General features: G+C 42.1%; 1 protein-coding gene and 1 pseudogene across 1 annotated transcript; one reads left to right on the top strand and one right to left on the bottom strand.

Moving 5' to 3' along the window:
• Window positions 1-641: 641 nt before the first annotated feature.
• On the top strand, window positions 642-1,361 carry LOC148297401 (uncharacterized). Its single transcript, XM_088245731.1, has one exon. The coding sequence runs from the start codon at window positions 642-644 to the stop codon at window positions 1,359-1,361; it is 720 nt and encodes a 239-aa protein (XP_088101857.1).
• Window positions 1,362-12,584: 11,223 nt separating this feature from the next.
• LOC148297400 (uncharacterized) lies at window positions 12,585-15,164 on the bottom strand (annotated as a pseudogene).
• Window positions 15,165-17,480: the final 2,316 nt, after the last annotated feature.

Here is a 17,480-nt window from a genome sequence, read left to right as displayed (position 1 = left end):
TTTGTAAACATGCTTTTTCTGCTTTTTCTTTTCTAACTTCCTGATTTCTGTTTGTCTATTTAGAAGGAGATCCCGGCTGAGGTGATCGCAGAGAGCATTGCCTTGGCTCAACAGCAGCGTGCCATTCCCCGGACAGAGCTGACTAGCTCAGAACTGGCCGCCTTTGAGGACACGGAGGCTGAACATTCTACTGCAACTCCAGTTTTTGAGGAACAGCCAGAGCCTTCTGTTTCAGAGCCAGTGGAGCAGGTAGAAGTTCCTGTATCCTCTTCAACCGATCAACCTGCATTCGAGCCTGTAGAACAAACAGAACTCTCTGTCACAGCTCAAGCAGAACAGGCAATGCTAGGGTCTGGGGAGCATATGGAGGCTTTGGCAGAATCGGGACCTGTGGGACGGGTAGAACTTCCGGTTGCGAGCCTGGCAGAACCATCTGCCTCGGGGCCTGTGGAGCAGGTGGAGCTTCCTGCTGCAACCCCAGAATCTGAAGCAGAATTAACTGCTACTATTTCTGAAGCCGCAGGAGCCATGGCAGTGGTTATCAGCCCTTTGAAGCCTGTTCTCGCAGCTGTAAGTTTTCACCATGTCATGAATTTTTCTTTTGTTTCTCCCTTTTTTAATCCACAGTTTTGGTTTTGCAGATGCCCGTCCAATCCCGTGCTGTTTCAACCATCACAGCCTCCTTTGCTGACCCAGAATTGGCTGAATTCGAGGCTATGGAATTGGACGCCCAACTGGACAGGCTGGAGAAACTCAGTTCTACCCCTAACAAGACCAAATTCAAAGCAGTGGATGAGGCCATGGAGAGGGTAAAGGTCTGGCAATCTACTGAGCTGGAGCTGGAGGAAAATAGGGAAGCTGTAGAACAACTAATGAAAGATCTGGACCTGCTGCACAGGCAGAACATGGCTCCTAGGCCAATTCTTGAGATAAGTCTGAACCTGGCCAGAGATGTGCTTAACCTTCGCGATCGCTATGAGGATCTCGAGCCTACCTTCGAGACTTCTGAACTTTGCAAGACAACTCATGACGCTAATTTGGCTGATTATGCAAAACAGAAGGCAGAACTGGATCAGATGGTCGCGGGGTACAAAGAGGCCAAGGCTACTGCAGACAGGCTGGAGAAGCAGATTGAGGAGCTTCAAAAGCAGCTGGCAGAACGCAGGGAGGTACAGCGCAGGCTGGGTGCTGGACTGAGCTCCAAGACTAAGGCCACTTTCCTGGTGCAGACCATGGTTTCAGCCTCCAGGCCAGCTTTGGAAGTTGCAGAGGCTTCAATCCATCAGGGAGTACTGCTTCAGAAAGAGCTTTCGATTAAGAAGACGAGTCTGCAGGAAACCCTTAGAAAACTAGGATTTTAACATTCAAATTTTGGAATTGTAATGAACTGGTTGAGTCACCAAAGTGACTATTTGAAAATGAAAGTTTATTTATTTATATTTTTTGGAATTTCGATTTCTCTTGACAAACTGAAATAAAAGCTTATACTAATACCGAATTAAAACTTAAAACAAGATCAAACAACAGTTTCAAGTTGTTGTCTTTCTATCCCAGGATCTGTCTGCACAGCCTGTGAATCCCACATAGTTGGATAGAATTTCTTTAACCATTTGCCATTGATTGGCGCAGCATGGACTTCTCCATCTCGATCCTGTAGTCTGTACGCCCCTAATCCTAGGACTTGGTTAATTATGAAAGGTCCTTCCCAAGTTGGTGACCATTTTCCATAACCAGCTATATGTGTTCCGAGGGGCAGAACTGCTTTCCAGACTATTTCTCCTTCTTCAAAACTCTTGTTTTTAACTCTCTTGTTGTATGCTCTTGACACAGCCTGTTTTCCTGCTAAGAGTTTGTTGAGGGTATCAATCCTACTTGCGTCCAACCCTTCCAGTTCTAATAACATGGCTTGGTTATAGTCTTCTCCAACCAATTCGTTTTGATGGGCAATTCTGAGGGATTGGACTGCTATCTCCATAGGCAGAATTGCATCGTGACCATAAGTCAAAGCATATGGAGTCATACCAGTCGCCTCCCTTTTCGAAGTTCTATATGCCCATAAGGTTTCTGACAGCTTCTCATGCCATTGCTTTGGATTCTTCTCAAGCATTTTCCTGATAATATTGATTATCACTTTGTTACTTGATTCTGCCTGTCCGTTGGCTTGAGCATAATAAGGCGTGGATTGGAGTAGCTTAAATTTGAATGCTTCTGCCATGTTCAGCATATCTCCGGATATGAAAGAAGATCCCCTATCGGTAGTGATTGATTCTGGAATACCAAATCTCTGTATGATCTGTTCCTCTATGAAAGTGATGATTTCTTGAGACGTGGTAGACTTAACAGGCTTGGCTTCTACCCATTTGGTAAAATAATCCGTTGCTACAATGATGAAACAATGCTGTTGGCTGCTGGCTGGATAAATCTTGCCAATGAGGTCCATTGCCCATCCTCTGAATGGCCATGGCTTGACTACTGGGTTCATGGGAACCGAAGGAACCTGCTGGATCGGTCCATGTCTTTGACAAGCTTCACATCCCTTGGAGTAGTTAATGCAATCTTTCATCATGGTTGGCCAGAAATAACCATACCTTCTGATTAGCCAACACATTTTCCTTCCACCTTGATGTGCTCCACATATCCCTTCATGCGTTTCTCCCATGACCTTCATGTATTCTTTCTTTCCCAAGCATCTTAATAATACTTCATCCTTGCTTTTCCGGACCAAATCTTCATTCCACATAAGATAATTTGAAGCCATGATTCTGACTTTCTTTTCAGAAGGCAGAATTGGATATTGCAGGTAGTGTATGATGGGAGTTCTCCAATCATCTTCAGTGATTATGGCAGAATTGACATCTACCTCCATTCCTCTGGTCAGAACAGATGGCAGACTTTTCTTTCCTACCCTAATAATCCTTTGCACACAATCTTCCGGGATTTGTATTCCTGTAGCTATTTGAGCCAGTTCATTGGCTGCAAAGTTCTCTTCTCTTGGGATGTGTTCCCAAGTGGCTTCCCTGAATTCTGTCAACAGATTCCTAGCCGCTACTAAATAGACAGCTAGAGCAGGGTTCAAACATTTGTATTCTCCAGCAATCTGTTTCAAAACAAGCATAGAATCTCCCAAAATTTCCACAGACTGGACTCCTAGTTCCACCAACATTTCAAGGCCAATGATTAAAGCTTCATATTCAGCTCTGTTGTTGGTGCATTGGAAATCCAACTGGAAAGAATAGCAATGTCTGACTCCCAAAGGTTCTTCTAGAACAATTCCTGCTCCGGAAGTTAAGTCAGTTTTTGATCCATCAAAATACAGCTTCCATGGTGTGAGATGAATCGAATAAATGGGATTGTTAAGGCAAACATGAGCTCTTGTCAATAGATCTACATTTGCTATATCCAAAGAGTCCATATTTTCGATTTCTTCTCCTGGATGATCGGCTAGGAAGTCTGCTACAGCTTGCCCCTTGACAGCTTTCTGAGGGACATACCTGAAAGCAAATTCTGTCAGAGCCAGAGTCCATTTCCCAATTCTGCCTCTTAGCATTGGCCTTGTTAGCATATATTTGATTAGGTCTGTCTTGGCAATGACATAAATGGTAAATGGCAGCATGTAGTGTCTGAGTTTTATAGCAGTGAAATATAAAGCCAGACAAAGCCTTTCGATCACAGAATAATTTCTTTCTACTTCTGTCAAAGTTCTGCTCAGATAGTATACCGCTTGCTCCTTCCCTTCGTTGTTGTCTTGGGCTAACAGACTTCCAATAGATGTTCCTGACGCTGATACATAGAGTTTGAGCGGTCTGCCCTTCTTTGGTGGGGACAGAACTGGTGGATTTGACAGATAGTGTTTGATTTCTTCAAAAGCCTGTTGGTGCTGTTCCTCCCATTTGAAGATCTGTTCCTGTTTTAGCCTTAACAAGGACGAAAAGGGCTGAATCTTTCCCGCGGAATTGGATATGAATCTTCTTAGGAAGTTAATTTTTCCCAGAAGACTTTGCAGTTCCTTCTTGTTCCGAGGTGGTTGAGCTTCTATGATGGATTTTGCTTTATTTTTATCGACTTCTATGCCTTTTTGATGGACCAAAAAACCCAAGAAGTTTCCTGCCTGCACTCCAAAAATACATTTTTTAGGATTCATTTTCAATTTGTGCTGTCTCATTCTTTGGAATGCCTTTCTCAAATCCGACACATGACTTTCAGCTTCCTTGGATTTAATTATCACATCATCTATATATACTTCTAGAGAATGTCCTATCATATCATGGAAAACAGAATTCATTGCTCTTTGATAAGTGGCTCCTGCATTTCGTAAGCCAAAAGGCATCACAGTGTATTCAAAAGCACCTATGTGCCCTGGACACATGAAAGCTGTTTTGTGGATATCTTCTTCTGCTACCATGATCTGGTTATACCCTGCGTTGCCGTCCATGAAAGATAGCATTTGGTTCTGGGCAGCTCCATCTACTAGCATATCTGCCATAGGCATAGGATATTCATCCTTGGGGGATGCTTCATTCAGATTTCTGTAATCCACACAGATCCTAACTACCCCTGTTTTCCTTTTTAGAACTGGCACAATATTGGCTAGCCAGTCAGTGTAGATGGCCGGCCTGATGAATCCTGCTTTAAGCAGTCTTTCTATCTCTTCTTTGACTTTTAATTCTGTTTCCATGGACATTCTTCTTCTGGCCTGTTTAACTGGAAGGTAGCCTTCTTTGATAGGCAGCTTGTGCTCTACCAGTTTCCTGTCTAATCCTGGCATCTCGTGATAATGCCAAGCAAAACAGTCTTTAAAATCATGTAAAAGTGCGATGATTTCGTTTTTGAGCGGTTCTTCCAATAGTGCACTAATGAAAGTGGGTCTTGGATCCTCTTCTGTCCCTAGATTAATCTCCTGTAATGGATCTTCCACTTATGGTAAGGAATCATCTAGTGCTGATGGTGCAAAGTCCAATATTTCCTCCTGTAAACTCTCTTCCTGTTCTTTGATGCTCTCATGCGTGAATTCTGCCATATTAATGGCTGGATTCTGCACAATGAGTTTCTTTTCTTCCCAGTATATCAACAATCTTTTTGTAATGGATCGGATTGTTGCAGCTCGATCCTTTTCCTGTTGATTGGGACTAAACATCGGAGTTCTGGAGGTTCAGAACAAAAGGCCTATTCCAGTCTTCTAGAGAACTGGCCAGACCGTCTTCAATGAGCCTTTGGGCCGTGACACCATGAGGGCGGCCGTTCTGGTTGACTCCAAAGAAAGTGAAAGGACCAAGGTCATCGTGATAGTATCTTGCCTCAAAACACATGGCAGAAGGCAGAAATGGCCGTGGATCGGCCTCTACTATCTCCATGTAACCTTCTTTATGCCAAAGAGCTAGCTGCTGATGCAGAGTAGAAGGAACGCAGAGGCTTTGGTGAATCCAGTCTCTTCCGAGCAATGCATTGTAGGTAGTAGAAGTAGTGTCCACCACAAAGAATGCAATTTTCAGCTTTTTGGTCCCAACAATGACATCCACGTCCAAAATTCCATGAGTCTTAGTAATGCCCCCGGCAAAGTTGGTGACGGTCAGACGTGTTGGAATTAGATCCTTTTCTGTTCTGCCCATTTTACTTAACAGTCTGTGTGGTAAAAGGTTAATGGCTGCGCCTCCATCTATCATTACCTTGGAAATAGGAATGCCTCCAAAGTTTGCAGTTATGAATAGAGGCCTGAGGTGATTGGCCATTTCCCCGGTTGGTTTCGAGAAACAAAGCTGTTCTGCAACTAGTTTCATGGTGGTTCCGCCTGTTCTGGCAGCAGGCACTTGCTGTTCTGGCGCTCCTTCTATTTCCGTCAGTCTGCACTCGAAGCTTTCTTGCGAGAGTACGTCTCCCTCTAGAGTGCTTCCTTGTCCTTCTGCTGCCCTGAATTTCTCTGATAGGATAAATACCATGTTAATGCCAAGATCACCTTGCAACAAGTTCTCCAATTCTGCCCCAAAAGCTTCGGTTTCTTCATCTAATCCCCCATCGTATTCCATCTCCTCTGTCCATTCTCCTTGTTCTCCTGTTTCGAGGGAACCAGCTTGATCATCTGCAGATGGCTCATAGTCCAACTGTTCCTCCTCGTTTTCTTCTGTCCAGCCTTGTTCTTCTTCTTCTGGAACAGGTTCTGGCCCTTCTCGTACTTGTTGAAGTTTGGGTTGATCGGCGGGGGATGAGGTTGAACAGATGAAGGATTCTGTCTTTATCAGCTTTTGGGACTTATGTTTTGTCTGTTCTGCCTGAGGAATTGTTTCTGGATCTTCTCTTCTCCTGGCAGAATTTGGTTCTGTCAACACCTGCACATCTTTACTATTTCTAAGGAAGGTGGAATATTGCCTCTGAACCCTTCTTTTCTGAGTTCTGGTTAATTCCAAGGTTGGTCTGCCGCTTTTTCCGACGGAATACCATCTTCCCTCTATGATAGTTGCCAAAGGCTTGTCATTTCCTGGCATCCTAATTGGTATCTCCTCCTTAGGTTGTCCTGGCATTCTTCTGTTTTGCTGAACTGGCCTGAGATAATCCCTTTGTCTGACTCTGTTTCTGGGAGGAATCGGAGCTAGGCCTTGCTGGTGCGACGTTCCAATCCGGTCAAATACGCTGTGTGTGGGCTGTTTCTGCCTGTCCAGAGTAACTTCTAACTCACTTTCACACTTGCATTTACTGCATAGTACTATCCCGGCCGAGATGGTCGCCTTTGGCCTTTGAAAATTCTCCTTTGTAGTTCTCCTGCTTTTGCTGGAACTGGCATCTTCCCTCCGTTCTGGCCAATTTAAATTGACCATGTTAACTTGAGGTTGGGGAAACGGATCTGTGGTGACTGAAGGTGGTTTTTCTGCTAGTTTCAATCTTCCTGCAGTTATTCCTTCCTGTATGACATCTCTGAACACGACACAACTGTTAGTAGAGTGATTCCAAGAGTTGTGCCATCAGCAATACTGCCTGCCCTTAAGCTCCTCTGGTTTGGGCAGCTTGTGAGGCGTCTCTATTGCCTTTTGTGCCAACATTTCATCGAACAGAGCATCGACCTTGGTTAGATCGAAAGAGTAAACCTTGTTCTGTGTTGGTTTGTTTGGAACAAATCCTCCTGTAAATGGTGGCGGCTTCTGGTCCTTTGGTGGCTTTGTAAGAGCTTTGCAGCTGATAGGATGCTTTAACTTTGCCATTTCTGCCACTGCAACCTCTCTTTCCTCCGAGCCATCTGTGTCTTCTTCTGATTTTACTTCAATCAAATGAATTGAAGAAGAAGGGGACTTGTAGTATGTGCCTTTGGAAGAGTTCCTCTTCTGCTGTTCTTCCCTCAGCAGTTCCTCATATTTGGACGCTTTGTCTGCCAGTTCTGCCAGATCTCCGAACAGCATCCCGTCAAATCTTTTTCTCAATGAAATTTTGAGGGAAGTCTGAGCCATCTGAATGAAATGTCTTTCTTCCATGGGAATTCGGCACTTCATCTTGAGCTTCCTGAATCTGGTTATGAAATCCTGGGCGGGTTCGTCTTCGCTTTGCTTAAGGGCTGCAAGATCACTGATGGTGACTTCTGGCTGGATCCTGAAATAATAGTCATGAAAAATGTTTTCCATTTGCTCCCAGGTTTGAACAGAATTGGCTGGCAAACTGGTATACCAGGTGAAAGCCTGTCCAGAGAGAGAATTCCCAAAAAGCCTTAGCTTTAACAGAGGATTATTCTCTATGGCTATACACTGGACAGAAAACCTGCTTATGTGCTCAACGGACGAAGCATGAGGATCTTCTCCGTTAAATAAGGTGAAGTTTGGTACTTTGAAACCTGCAGGTAAAGGAATCTGATCTATGTAAGCCGGGTACGGCTTTCTGTAGGTGGGCCTTTCTCCTCTCCTGGCCTCTGGCTCCATCATTTCTCTGATCATTCTCTGTAGTGCCCCCATGTCATTCAAAGCATTGACAGGACGTGGATTTCGTCCCTGTTCTGGCTGATCATTATCAAACCTATGCTCTATTCTGTATGGTCGGGGCAGAGCTTCCTCCCTGTGTTCTTTCTCTTCTTCAATCTCCAGATGGTTTCTCCAATTTGCCCCCGGTCTGTTCCTGTCATTGTTGGCAAAAGGGTTAATTCCCCCTCTGCCTCTCCTGCCCCTTGCTAATGGAGGGAATGGATTGGGGTCCATTCTTCTTGGTCTGTAGGGTGGCACGGCTGGCGCCTCAGGCAGAAGTGGCAATGGTTGATCTCGTGGGGCCACAGGTTGTGGTGCAGGCGGTTCTGGCCGATTCTGGGGAACCTGAACTGGTGCAAGACCTTCTGGCCTGGCTGGGGACTCGTGTTCTTGGGCTAGAAGGGCTCCGCCCCTCTGTCCAGCTTGGATTTCTTCGGGTCCCGGTACTCCAGCTATCTGTGCAATAAGAGGATTCTCTTGATATGGCCATGCCAGTCCTGGTGGAGGACCGTAGGGAAGGTCCAACTGTTGCACTATGGCGTCAGGATTTGGAATCCTGGCCATAGCGGCCTCGCGGTCTTTCCTGAACTGCCTGTTAACTTGCCACTGCATCATGGCTGTTATGTTGTTCAAAGACTCCTGACTCCTTTGTGTTGTGGCCTCTTGTCGGAACACGGCTTCCTGTATTTGGTTCAGCCTCCTGGAACCAGTTCTGGAACGTCTGCTTCCTGTACTGCCATGAGCTGATTGTCTAGCGTCGCTTTCTTCCGAGTCTGGTCCTTCTTGGAAAGCTGCTTGGTCTCGTTCCATCGTGTGATATGGGTTCTGGCTAGAACTTCCAATATACATATACTTTCAAAATACTGCAGGGTGTATATACTGAGAAGTCCCACTGGGCGTGCCAAATTGTTCACCCGTTTTAATTTACTTCCTGAGATGACAGGGCAAAGTTCCCCATTAATTCAAAGACCATGTTTTGGTCAGTGAATTAACTTTCTTTATGTGTTGAGCGTGCCACTGTTAGCAATTTTTCAACCCTAACAGACTTATGGTAAAATAACTTGCGCCCCAAGTTATTAACTTTTACCAAACGATTGTGAATTTGGGTGAGGAATATCTCCCAAGTAAGTTCTTTTCTATGCCTTAGACTGGTAAGGACTTTTACAATTTATCTCAGTATAAAAACCGGCAGTTCTGGCCAGAATGAAAGATGACAGATTGAACCAATTTCAGGCAGAACTCTCTTTTACAAGATTCAAAAAGGGAAAAACTGACTATACAAGGACAAGGAGAGGGCTGCGCTTCCATTTCTGTCTGGATAGTTGCCTCTGTTCTGGGCTAGACTGGATACACCTGCGCTGGACTGGACTTTTAACAACTTCAACTGTTAGGCTTCAGCTGTAAATCGATACCAAAGCTTGAGTTTGGCAGAGCTTTAATCTATTTCGAACCCTGGAAGGTTTTTGGATGGGCAGAACTGGGACTTCTCCAGTCTGAAAGGGGCAGAAGTGGCTGGACTCGAGCTGGAAGTGGGCTGTAATACCTGTGCTGCTTAGTCAGGGCTCTTCACAAATTTGTTGAGTTTTTCATATTTGAGAAAACTCGAAACTCTGCTTAGCTTGGCTTGTACTAAACCAAATTTGTAACGAGAAAAAACTCGTTATTGTTGACTAGTGAACTGGGATTCAAACCAGAGGTAGCGATTTAAACTTGTCTTTGCTGGGAGAAGACAGGATGATTCTGCAAGCTTGTTGGCAAGCTTTTGAATATTTCAGGCTCGAAGTCTGTTGGAACTTGTTTAGGATTTTGTGATCAAGTGATCATTTGAGTGTTTGTCTTTTGACTGAGTTTTGGTTGATTGGTTGATTGATTGTGTCTTGCTCTATTCACCCTCTCTTGTATATATAGGAAATGTTCCTCCGAGAATGGGCGGCAAGTAATCAAAAGATCTTTTAATTTTTTAAAATGAAATAAACAGGGGTTCTATCCATTTTCTGGCGAGTAAGCACTCAACGATTAGTTCCTGAGGTGACCACTTCTGTATTTTTGATGGAGTGCCCTGCCTGTTCTTCCATTCCACCTGCTTCTGCAAAAGGTCTGGAGCCTTGGAGATGGCTGGCTCTCAGCTTTTGGACAGTTTCATGTTTCCCGCTTATCTCTCTTTTTATAAAAACAGAGTCTGCTTATCCTCGAAAATGGTATTCCTCCAAAATATCAGAATATCTTTTAGATAAACTAAGCGGGTTCTAATCTTCTGGCAGCAAGCTACTTTAGATTTTTTCTTCTTTTATACCTGCTCCTGTTCTATTTCCAGTTTTCAGCCGAAATTATTGACTCCTCCAAGTCAGGGATCACGTGGGGCTGTTCCGTTTTGAAGGCCAGCTTGAGTCTAGTTTGCTTTTGAGCCAAACTTTGGATTTCTTCGAGGCCCAAGTTTTTTTTCTGATTCCTATTGTTCACAAGCCCTTTAATGTTTTGGGCCGTGTTTTTGGCCTGTCCACTCATTTAATGGGCTGGGTCGTGCTGATGGGCTTGAGGTCGTCTGATACAAGTGGCCTAGGAGATGGTGTGGGCTTTGTTTTTGGCGTGCTAAATTTGGGCCCAAACAAGGGGAAGAAAGTGATTGAGTTACCCTCTCATTCGCTTCTCATGTACGAAATTTTAAAATTCAAGCTAATTCTAAAATAATTTGAGACAAATGTCTTAAAACTAAAACTATATATTTTTTCGTGAATATGACTCATAGCATTTTCAAAATATGCTTTTACAAACTTATTTCTATGCTAAATTAATACATTGTCATCCTCATATTCATGTTCCCACAAAAATTTCCCTCATAATCCTCCTCTGATTTTTGGTTCATATCCTTGTTATATAGGTTTCCCCTTCCCATCTATAAAAAATACTGTTAAATAAGAATATGCATTCATAAATATAGTATTTACATATAATATGTATAATTTCAACTAAACTACCCAAAATTTTATATATGTATTGTAACATAATAAAGTACTAAATGAGGTTCTTATTCTAGTAAACATGAGGGTTTACAAGATTAAGGACCGGTCTTACAATAGTTTGGATATGATGGTACCATAACATTGTAAGAGGATCCCAAAACTTATAAGTTACAAGATTTGGGTAGAGAGATTTGTTAGAAATATGCCCTTAAAGCCAACTAATTATGTGATAGTTAGAGTTAAGGACATCTTTAATAAAAGACATATTATATTATCAATGAGCAAGAAATGTTGTTTTATACATTAAATCATCATATATTATCTTTAAATATGTAGAACAACCATAGTTCAAGGAATACACAAGTTTATATGAGAGCTATGTAATGAGATTGTATACATGGAGACTTCTCACCATCCCTAAATCCTGAATATGTTCCTGGTCATAGGAATATTGATTGAGCGTCAATATTCCGTAAAGACCAGTACACACAGTATCGTCTCTATACGTAGGGAATGACAAGGTCTCAAGTCATTAAGTGTGGAGAGACATCGATATGTGTGTAGGTGCTTGTAGAAGAACAAGTACACTGAACGTAATCCAATACATGAGTTACAACATGAAAGTCTTACTCACATGTCAACTTGGAACTCATAAATTACAATGGTGTGTAAACTAATCCTTAGACCTAAGGCATCTTAGATGTTTTGTGGCTATGTTGTTAATCTTTGAGGGCACTGTATGGTCATGCTAAATTAGGCATAATTTAAAGGTGTTCATCAGGATTCTCAATAGAGTCATGGAAGCAAATGAATATACAACATGGAATCTCTACTCTCAGTAAAGGAGATAGAATACTCCAAGATATAATTGGTCAAATCTCTGCTTAGAGTAGTGGATAAGACTTGAAAGAAGAAGTCTTCAAATCTTACCAGGATAATCATATAAAAAGAATGATTCACATTAGGATATTGACAATCGGATTTCATGATCTAATAATATGAATAAAGAGTATTGACATAAGAGAAGGATTTAATTGCATGGTCATTCCAATTTGAATAGGTTCTTTCACAACGTCTCATTTAGCTCGGATAACCGTGACTTGCTGCTAGGCGACAACCATGGTTTGTGAATGTCTTAAAAAGTTTCAACTAACCTTTATTAATATGAAGAATCTAATTGTGGAATTTAATTCGCATATCATCTTTGAGGAGTTGAGTCAACCCACTACCTTGCTAAAGGGAACCTACGGATCTGCACACCCAAAGAATGTGACTAGAGGTACAAATGAGGAGAAATGAAATGAGAAGACACAGGTCAATGGTTGATAATCAAATGTCAAAGTCAATGGTCAAAAGTCAACATTTTGACTGGAGCAATTGACCAAAGTCAAATAATTCGACCGGATCAATTAAGTAAGACTATAATTATAATTTATGGAGTTTCACTAAAACACCCAAAATAGGGGCTGAAATTATAAAAAAAACCCAACACCCAAAACACTTTATAATGCGACAGTATAGTAATGCGACAGTATATTCGTCGCGCAAAGTACATTTGTGTCGCACAAATAGTAATGCGACAGTATATTCGTCGCGCAAAATTTGTCGCGCAAGGATCGTAAAGATACACTTTGCGCGACGAAAATATTAAAATTGTCGCGCAAAATGAGCGACGGTAAACCTTCGTTGCACGTTATTTTGCGGGACGATGAGATATTTCGTCGGTCAAAGTTTTGCGCGACGAATATACATTCGTTGCATTAACATAGCGCGAGGAATCATAAGCGTCGCACTAAAAGTACAGGGACGAGAGCATATTCGTGTCGAAAAGATTTGCGCGACGAAATATAGTCGTTGTAAGGACACTGCGCGACGACTACCATGCGTGGCGCAGGTACTGTGCGACGAGTGTGTTCGTGATTAAAATATTTGCGCAACGAAATAGTTTGGTCGCGCAAAATAAAATAAATTCTTTAAAATTTATTTTTACGGTTGTGTATGTTCAAAAACAATTTGCGTGACGGAAACTGTCGTCGCGCTAAAGCAGAGGGACGAGAGTATATCCGTGTCTAAAATATTTGCGCGACGAAATATAGTCGTTGTAAGGACACTGCGCGACGAGTAACATTCGTGGCGCAGGTATTTTGCGACGAGTAGATTCGTGTTTAAAATATTTGCGCGACGATATATTTTTGTCGCATTGACTTAGAGAGACAAATTATTTCGTCGCGCAAAAAAAATAAATTCTTTAAAATTTAATTTTACGGTTGTGTATTTTTTTTTAAAATTTTGCGCGACGGAAACTATCGTCGCGTAAAAAATAAATATATTATTTTTAATTTAAAATTAAATTGAATTATTTTGGTAAAAAAAAAAAATTTTGGTTTTTTTTTTTAATGAAATGAAATTGCAATTAGAAAAAGGTAATAAAGAGAAATATGTAAAATGTGATAACATAATGTATTTAGTACAATAGAAATATTTAAAATATAATTAAGAATGTTAAAATCTAATCAAACAACCCTCCAAGATCTACATTGTCGTCTGGCAAATGCAGCTCGGAGGTCTGGACATTGTTGACAGGGGGAGAGGTGTGGTTGCCATGCTCGGAGGTCGACGGGGGAGTAAAAGGCGTGATAGAAATGCCGGAGTGAGCGAGGGACTGTAGAATATGAGAGAAATGACTCTTGAGGTCCGGCACCTCTGTTTTCAAAGCAGTCACCTCTTCATTTGACTCTGATGATTCACGGGGTCTAGGTGGCCGCTGCCTGGCATTCCCCATCCCTCGACAATATGTCCCTGAGCGCCTCCCGAGACTCTGATCCAAGGTTTCAGTCAGGATTTGAAACCCTGCATCCGATGGAGGAACCACGGACTCGAGCGGCGTATCGGGAGGAAGCTGGGAGGCGGACTCCTGAAGAACCAACTGGCTCCTCTCAATCATAGTCGTCTGTTGAACATAACATAAAATATGAATTAAAACATTCATATAATAACTATAAAAACTTGAACGCTTACATAATAATTTAAATTAAAAGCTACTTACATGAAGGGACTCCGCCAACTCATTCCCAGGTCGAACATAAACGTCGCCAAATACGTCAATCTCTGGGAATTTGGACCCCCCCCTTAAATTGAGCAGAAAAAAAAAATGTTAAGACGAAAAAAACAAATTAATATTAATGACACATTAAAAAATAAATAAAAACGACTGTATTATTACCTGGCGCCGCGCCTCCATCCTATAAGAGAAGGGCCTGGAACCTGAATGGTGGAGAAGAGTCTTCCTCTGCCTATTGCCCTTATTTGCTTTGGCCTTCTTCTGTTATACAAAAAATAAAAAGTATTAGTTGAAAGTGAATTTATAAAAAATTAAATACACATTAGTAAGAAACATGTAATAAGTTTCAATTTAATATATAAAAATACCACATAATCGGCCTCTTGAAAATGACCGCAGAGCCACTGCCAACTATCCTCCCGACCCTCAAGCTCCTTCGGGCAACCCTCTTGAAGAGCAACCTGCGTATCATCATATGCCTGAAAATGGTGATGCAGGTCGCTCTTCCACTGCTTGTACCTGTCAGCAAAGAGTCTGTTGATGTAGGCTAACAACTCTTCGCCGACGTTCTCCAAATTGTAGTTTGTCTAAAATAAATTCATTACATACATTAAATATTAGAAATAAAATTTGAAGGGAAAAACAATGAAAATGTATAAAATACATACCGACAGGTGTCCTAACATCTCCATCCGCACCTGATCAGGCATGACCCTCCAGGACTTCCATTTGATCGGGCAATAAGTCCGAACGACGGATCCAATGTCATGGGCCAACGAGCTGTGCTGGTCAACCGTTGGTGCAGCCCGATGTCGCGCGTCGTATGCGATGTTGATACGACTGTTGTTCACCCGGGTGACTTTGGCCGTCATCAACTGGCGACAGGGTCCTCAGGTGTTCTTCTTGGCTGCAAAGAAATATAAAATTAACATTAAATAACCAATCCTACTAACATTCTTGGTCTGAAACAACTAGAGTTGAAGGAAAATCTTTACCTGGTTGTGACCCTGACGCACTAGCAGCAGATGGCGACGTGGTGTCGGTCGTGCTGGGAGGCCGGTGACGCCGCCTGGCACTAACTGGTTGCGCCACTGATGACTCTGATGACACCGGGGCCCGGGAGACGTGGGGAGAAACTGGCATGTCCTGCGACTGTGCTACACCAGTGGGAGCTGACACCGCAGTCGGGGGAGCTGAACTAGGTGAAGTCATCACCGTCTTACGACGTCTGATAAGTTGTGACATCTGATAAGGTCTTACAATTAAAAAAACATCCTTGGGTAAAATTATTATTTTGTATAAAAAAAAACCTCAAAGCCTAAAGAACAACAAATTCAATATTTAAAAAACAAACAGAAACATGTATTCTTTGTATGTCAAAAAACAGAAGCACATTTTTTAAAGCAAACAAAATAGAAACATGTATGATATTACAAAAATCAGAAGCACATAATAAAGAAAAATCAAATTGCTGCCCAATTTTGAAATAGTTTGGTTAGTAGCACATAGTTTAAAGCCCCCGAAAATTAATAAAAATACAAAAAACAGCAGCTAATGCTCCAATCAAATCTGAAATCTAACAACAATACACCTACAAATTCACAAATCGTACACCACAATGCAATTTCAATACAAAAACAAATCTGAAAAAAAAAATTACAAATCCAATAAAAAAACAAAATTGAAACAGCAATTTAAACACTCACATCCTAACCAACCATCAGACTCACATGCCGCAATACAAATCCAATACAAATCCTAACCAACCATCAGACTAAGCAGCAATTTAAACAATTACAAAATAAATATACAAATTGAAACAGCAAAACAATTCCAAACTTAATCCGAAAATTTCTGAAATAAAACTTAAAAATTGAAAAAATATATATCGGGGAGCGTTGGGAAATTTACCAACTGGGTTTCGAGGGAGACCGGAGAGCACGGCAGTTCGGCGGTGGCGAGCGAGACAGAGAGTGGGGGGCCGCCGTCTAACAGGGATGAGCGGAGACGGAGGAGGCGACGGACTGACAGGGGACGGAGGAGAGAGGGACTGAGAGGGATGCGAGGGGACGGAGAAGAGAGGGACTGAGAGGGATAAGTGGGGACGGAGGAGACTGAGAGGGATGAGTGGGGACGGAGGAGAGAGAGCGGGCCGGAGGAGCCACGAAATGCGAGGGATGAGAGGGGTCCGGGGAGAGAGGGACTGAGAGGGATAAGTGGGGACGGAGGAGAGAGGGATAGAGAGGGCTGAGATAGAGGGAAAGGAGAGAGAGCGGCTGCGAGTTAGGGTTCGAATCGGAAATGGAGGGTGCGATTTTGATGTCGAGACTGAGAGAGTGAGAGAGGTTGAAGACAGACCAAAACTGCGCGTTTCTTTCCCTAAATGTTTGCGTCTTTGCGCGACGAAACTACATCGGTCGCGCAAAGTTAAATTTCTTACTTTGCGCGACGGATAACTAAATCGCGTCGCGCAAGCAATTTTTAATACGCGGGATTACAACCGCCAAAATTTGAGAACTTGCGCGACGACATGAACAAAATCGTCGCGCCCTATAAACCCTAAACCCTAAACCCTAAACCCTAAACCCTTTCAGAACCCTAAATCCTGAGAAGTACATTGAGCGACGGCAATTTCATTACGTCGCGCTATCACTTATTGCGCGACGAAACATACATATTCGTCGCGCAAAGTACAAACAGTAAACAATATAAAATGTTAGTGAATATGTTGTTTTAATGGGGCTACGCATTGTACGATGGGTGTTTCACCGATCCAACCGTCAAACTTGTTTGTTTATACTTAGAGATCGTGCACACCAAAAATTGAAAAAATGCAAGATTCATAGATGATGTTACGGGATCAAAATTTTCGACGGTTATAAACTAAAAATCACGATTTAACGGTTTTTTTAACTCCGATTTTGATGATTTTTTACGGGTGCACTCCTTTACTGTATATGAATACAATGATTGAATTGGATCGTCATTTAAAGATATTTACAATAGTGGATACCACAAAATTGTATGTTCTATTTAACAAACATATACAAAATGTATTCATTTTTTTTTAATATAGTGTTTTCATGACACACGGATTCTAGGAAAGTAGTTTCAACGATCCAACCGGTAGAGTTGTTGGTTTATACTCAGAGATCGTACACGCCAAAATTTAGAAAAAATATACACTCACACATGATGTAACGGGACCAACATTTTCGACGGTTACAAATGAAAAATGAAATTTGAACGATTAATTTAACTCCAAATTTGATGATTTTTTACGTCTACAAACCTTGACCCCGTATGAATATAGTAACTGAATTTGATGTTCATTTAAAAATATTTACAGTTTAATTTCGACTTTTTTTTTAAACAAACGTTGCGCGACGATTATATACGTCGCGCAAAGTGAAACAGAAAATAATAAATAATTTTTAAACGATTATTGCGACGAGTTCGTATACATGGTCGCGCAGTTATCTGCGCGACGACAGTGTTCGTCGCACAACGTTCTTTCTGTTATTTCGC

The sequence above is a fragment of the Prunus avium genome, chromosome 1 (genome assembly GCF_965620075.1).
Source record: "Prunus avium chromosome 1, drPruAviu1.hap1.1, whole genome shotgun sequence".
Classification (NCBI taxonomy): domain Eukaryota; kingdom Viridiplantae; phylum Streptophyta; class Magnoliopsida; order Rosales; family Rosaceae; genus Prunus; species Prunus avium.
This window is presented reverse-complemented; position numbering and strand designations above follow the sequence as displayed.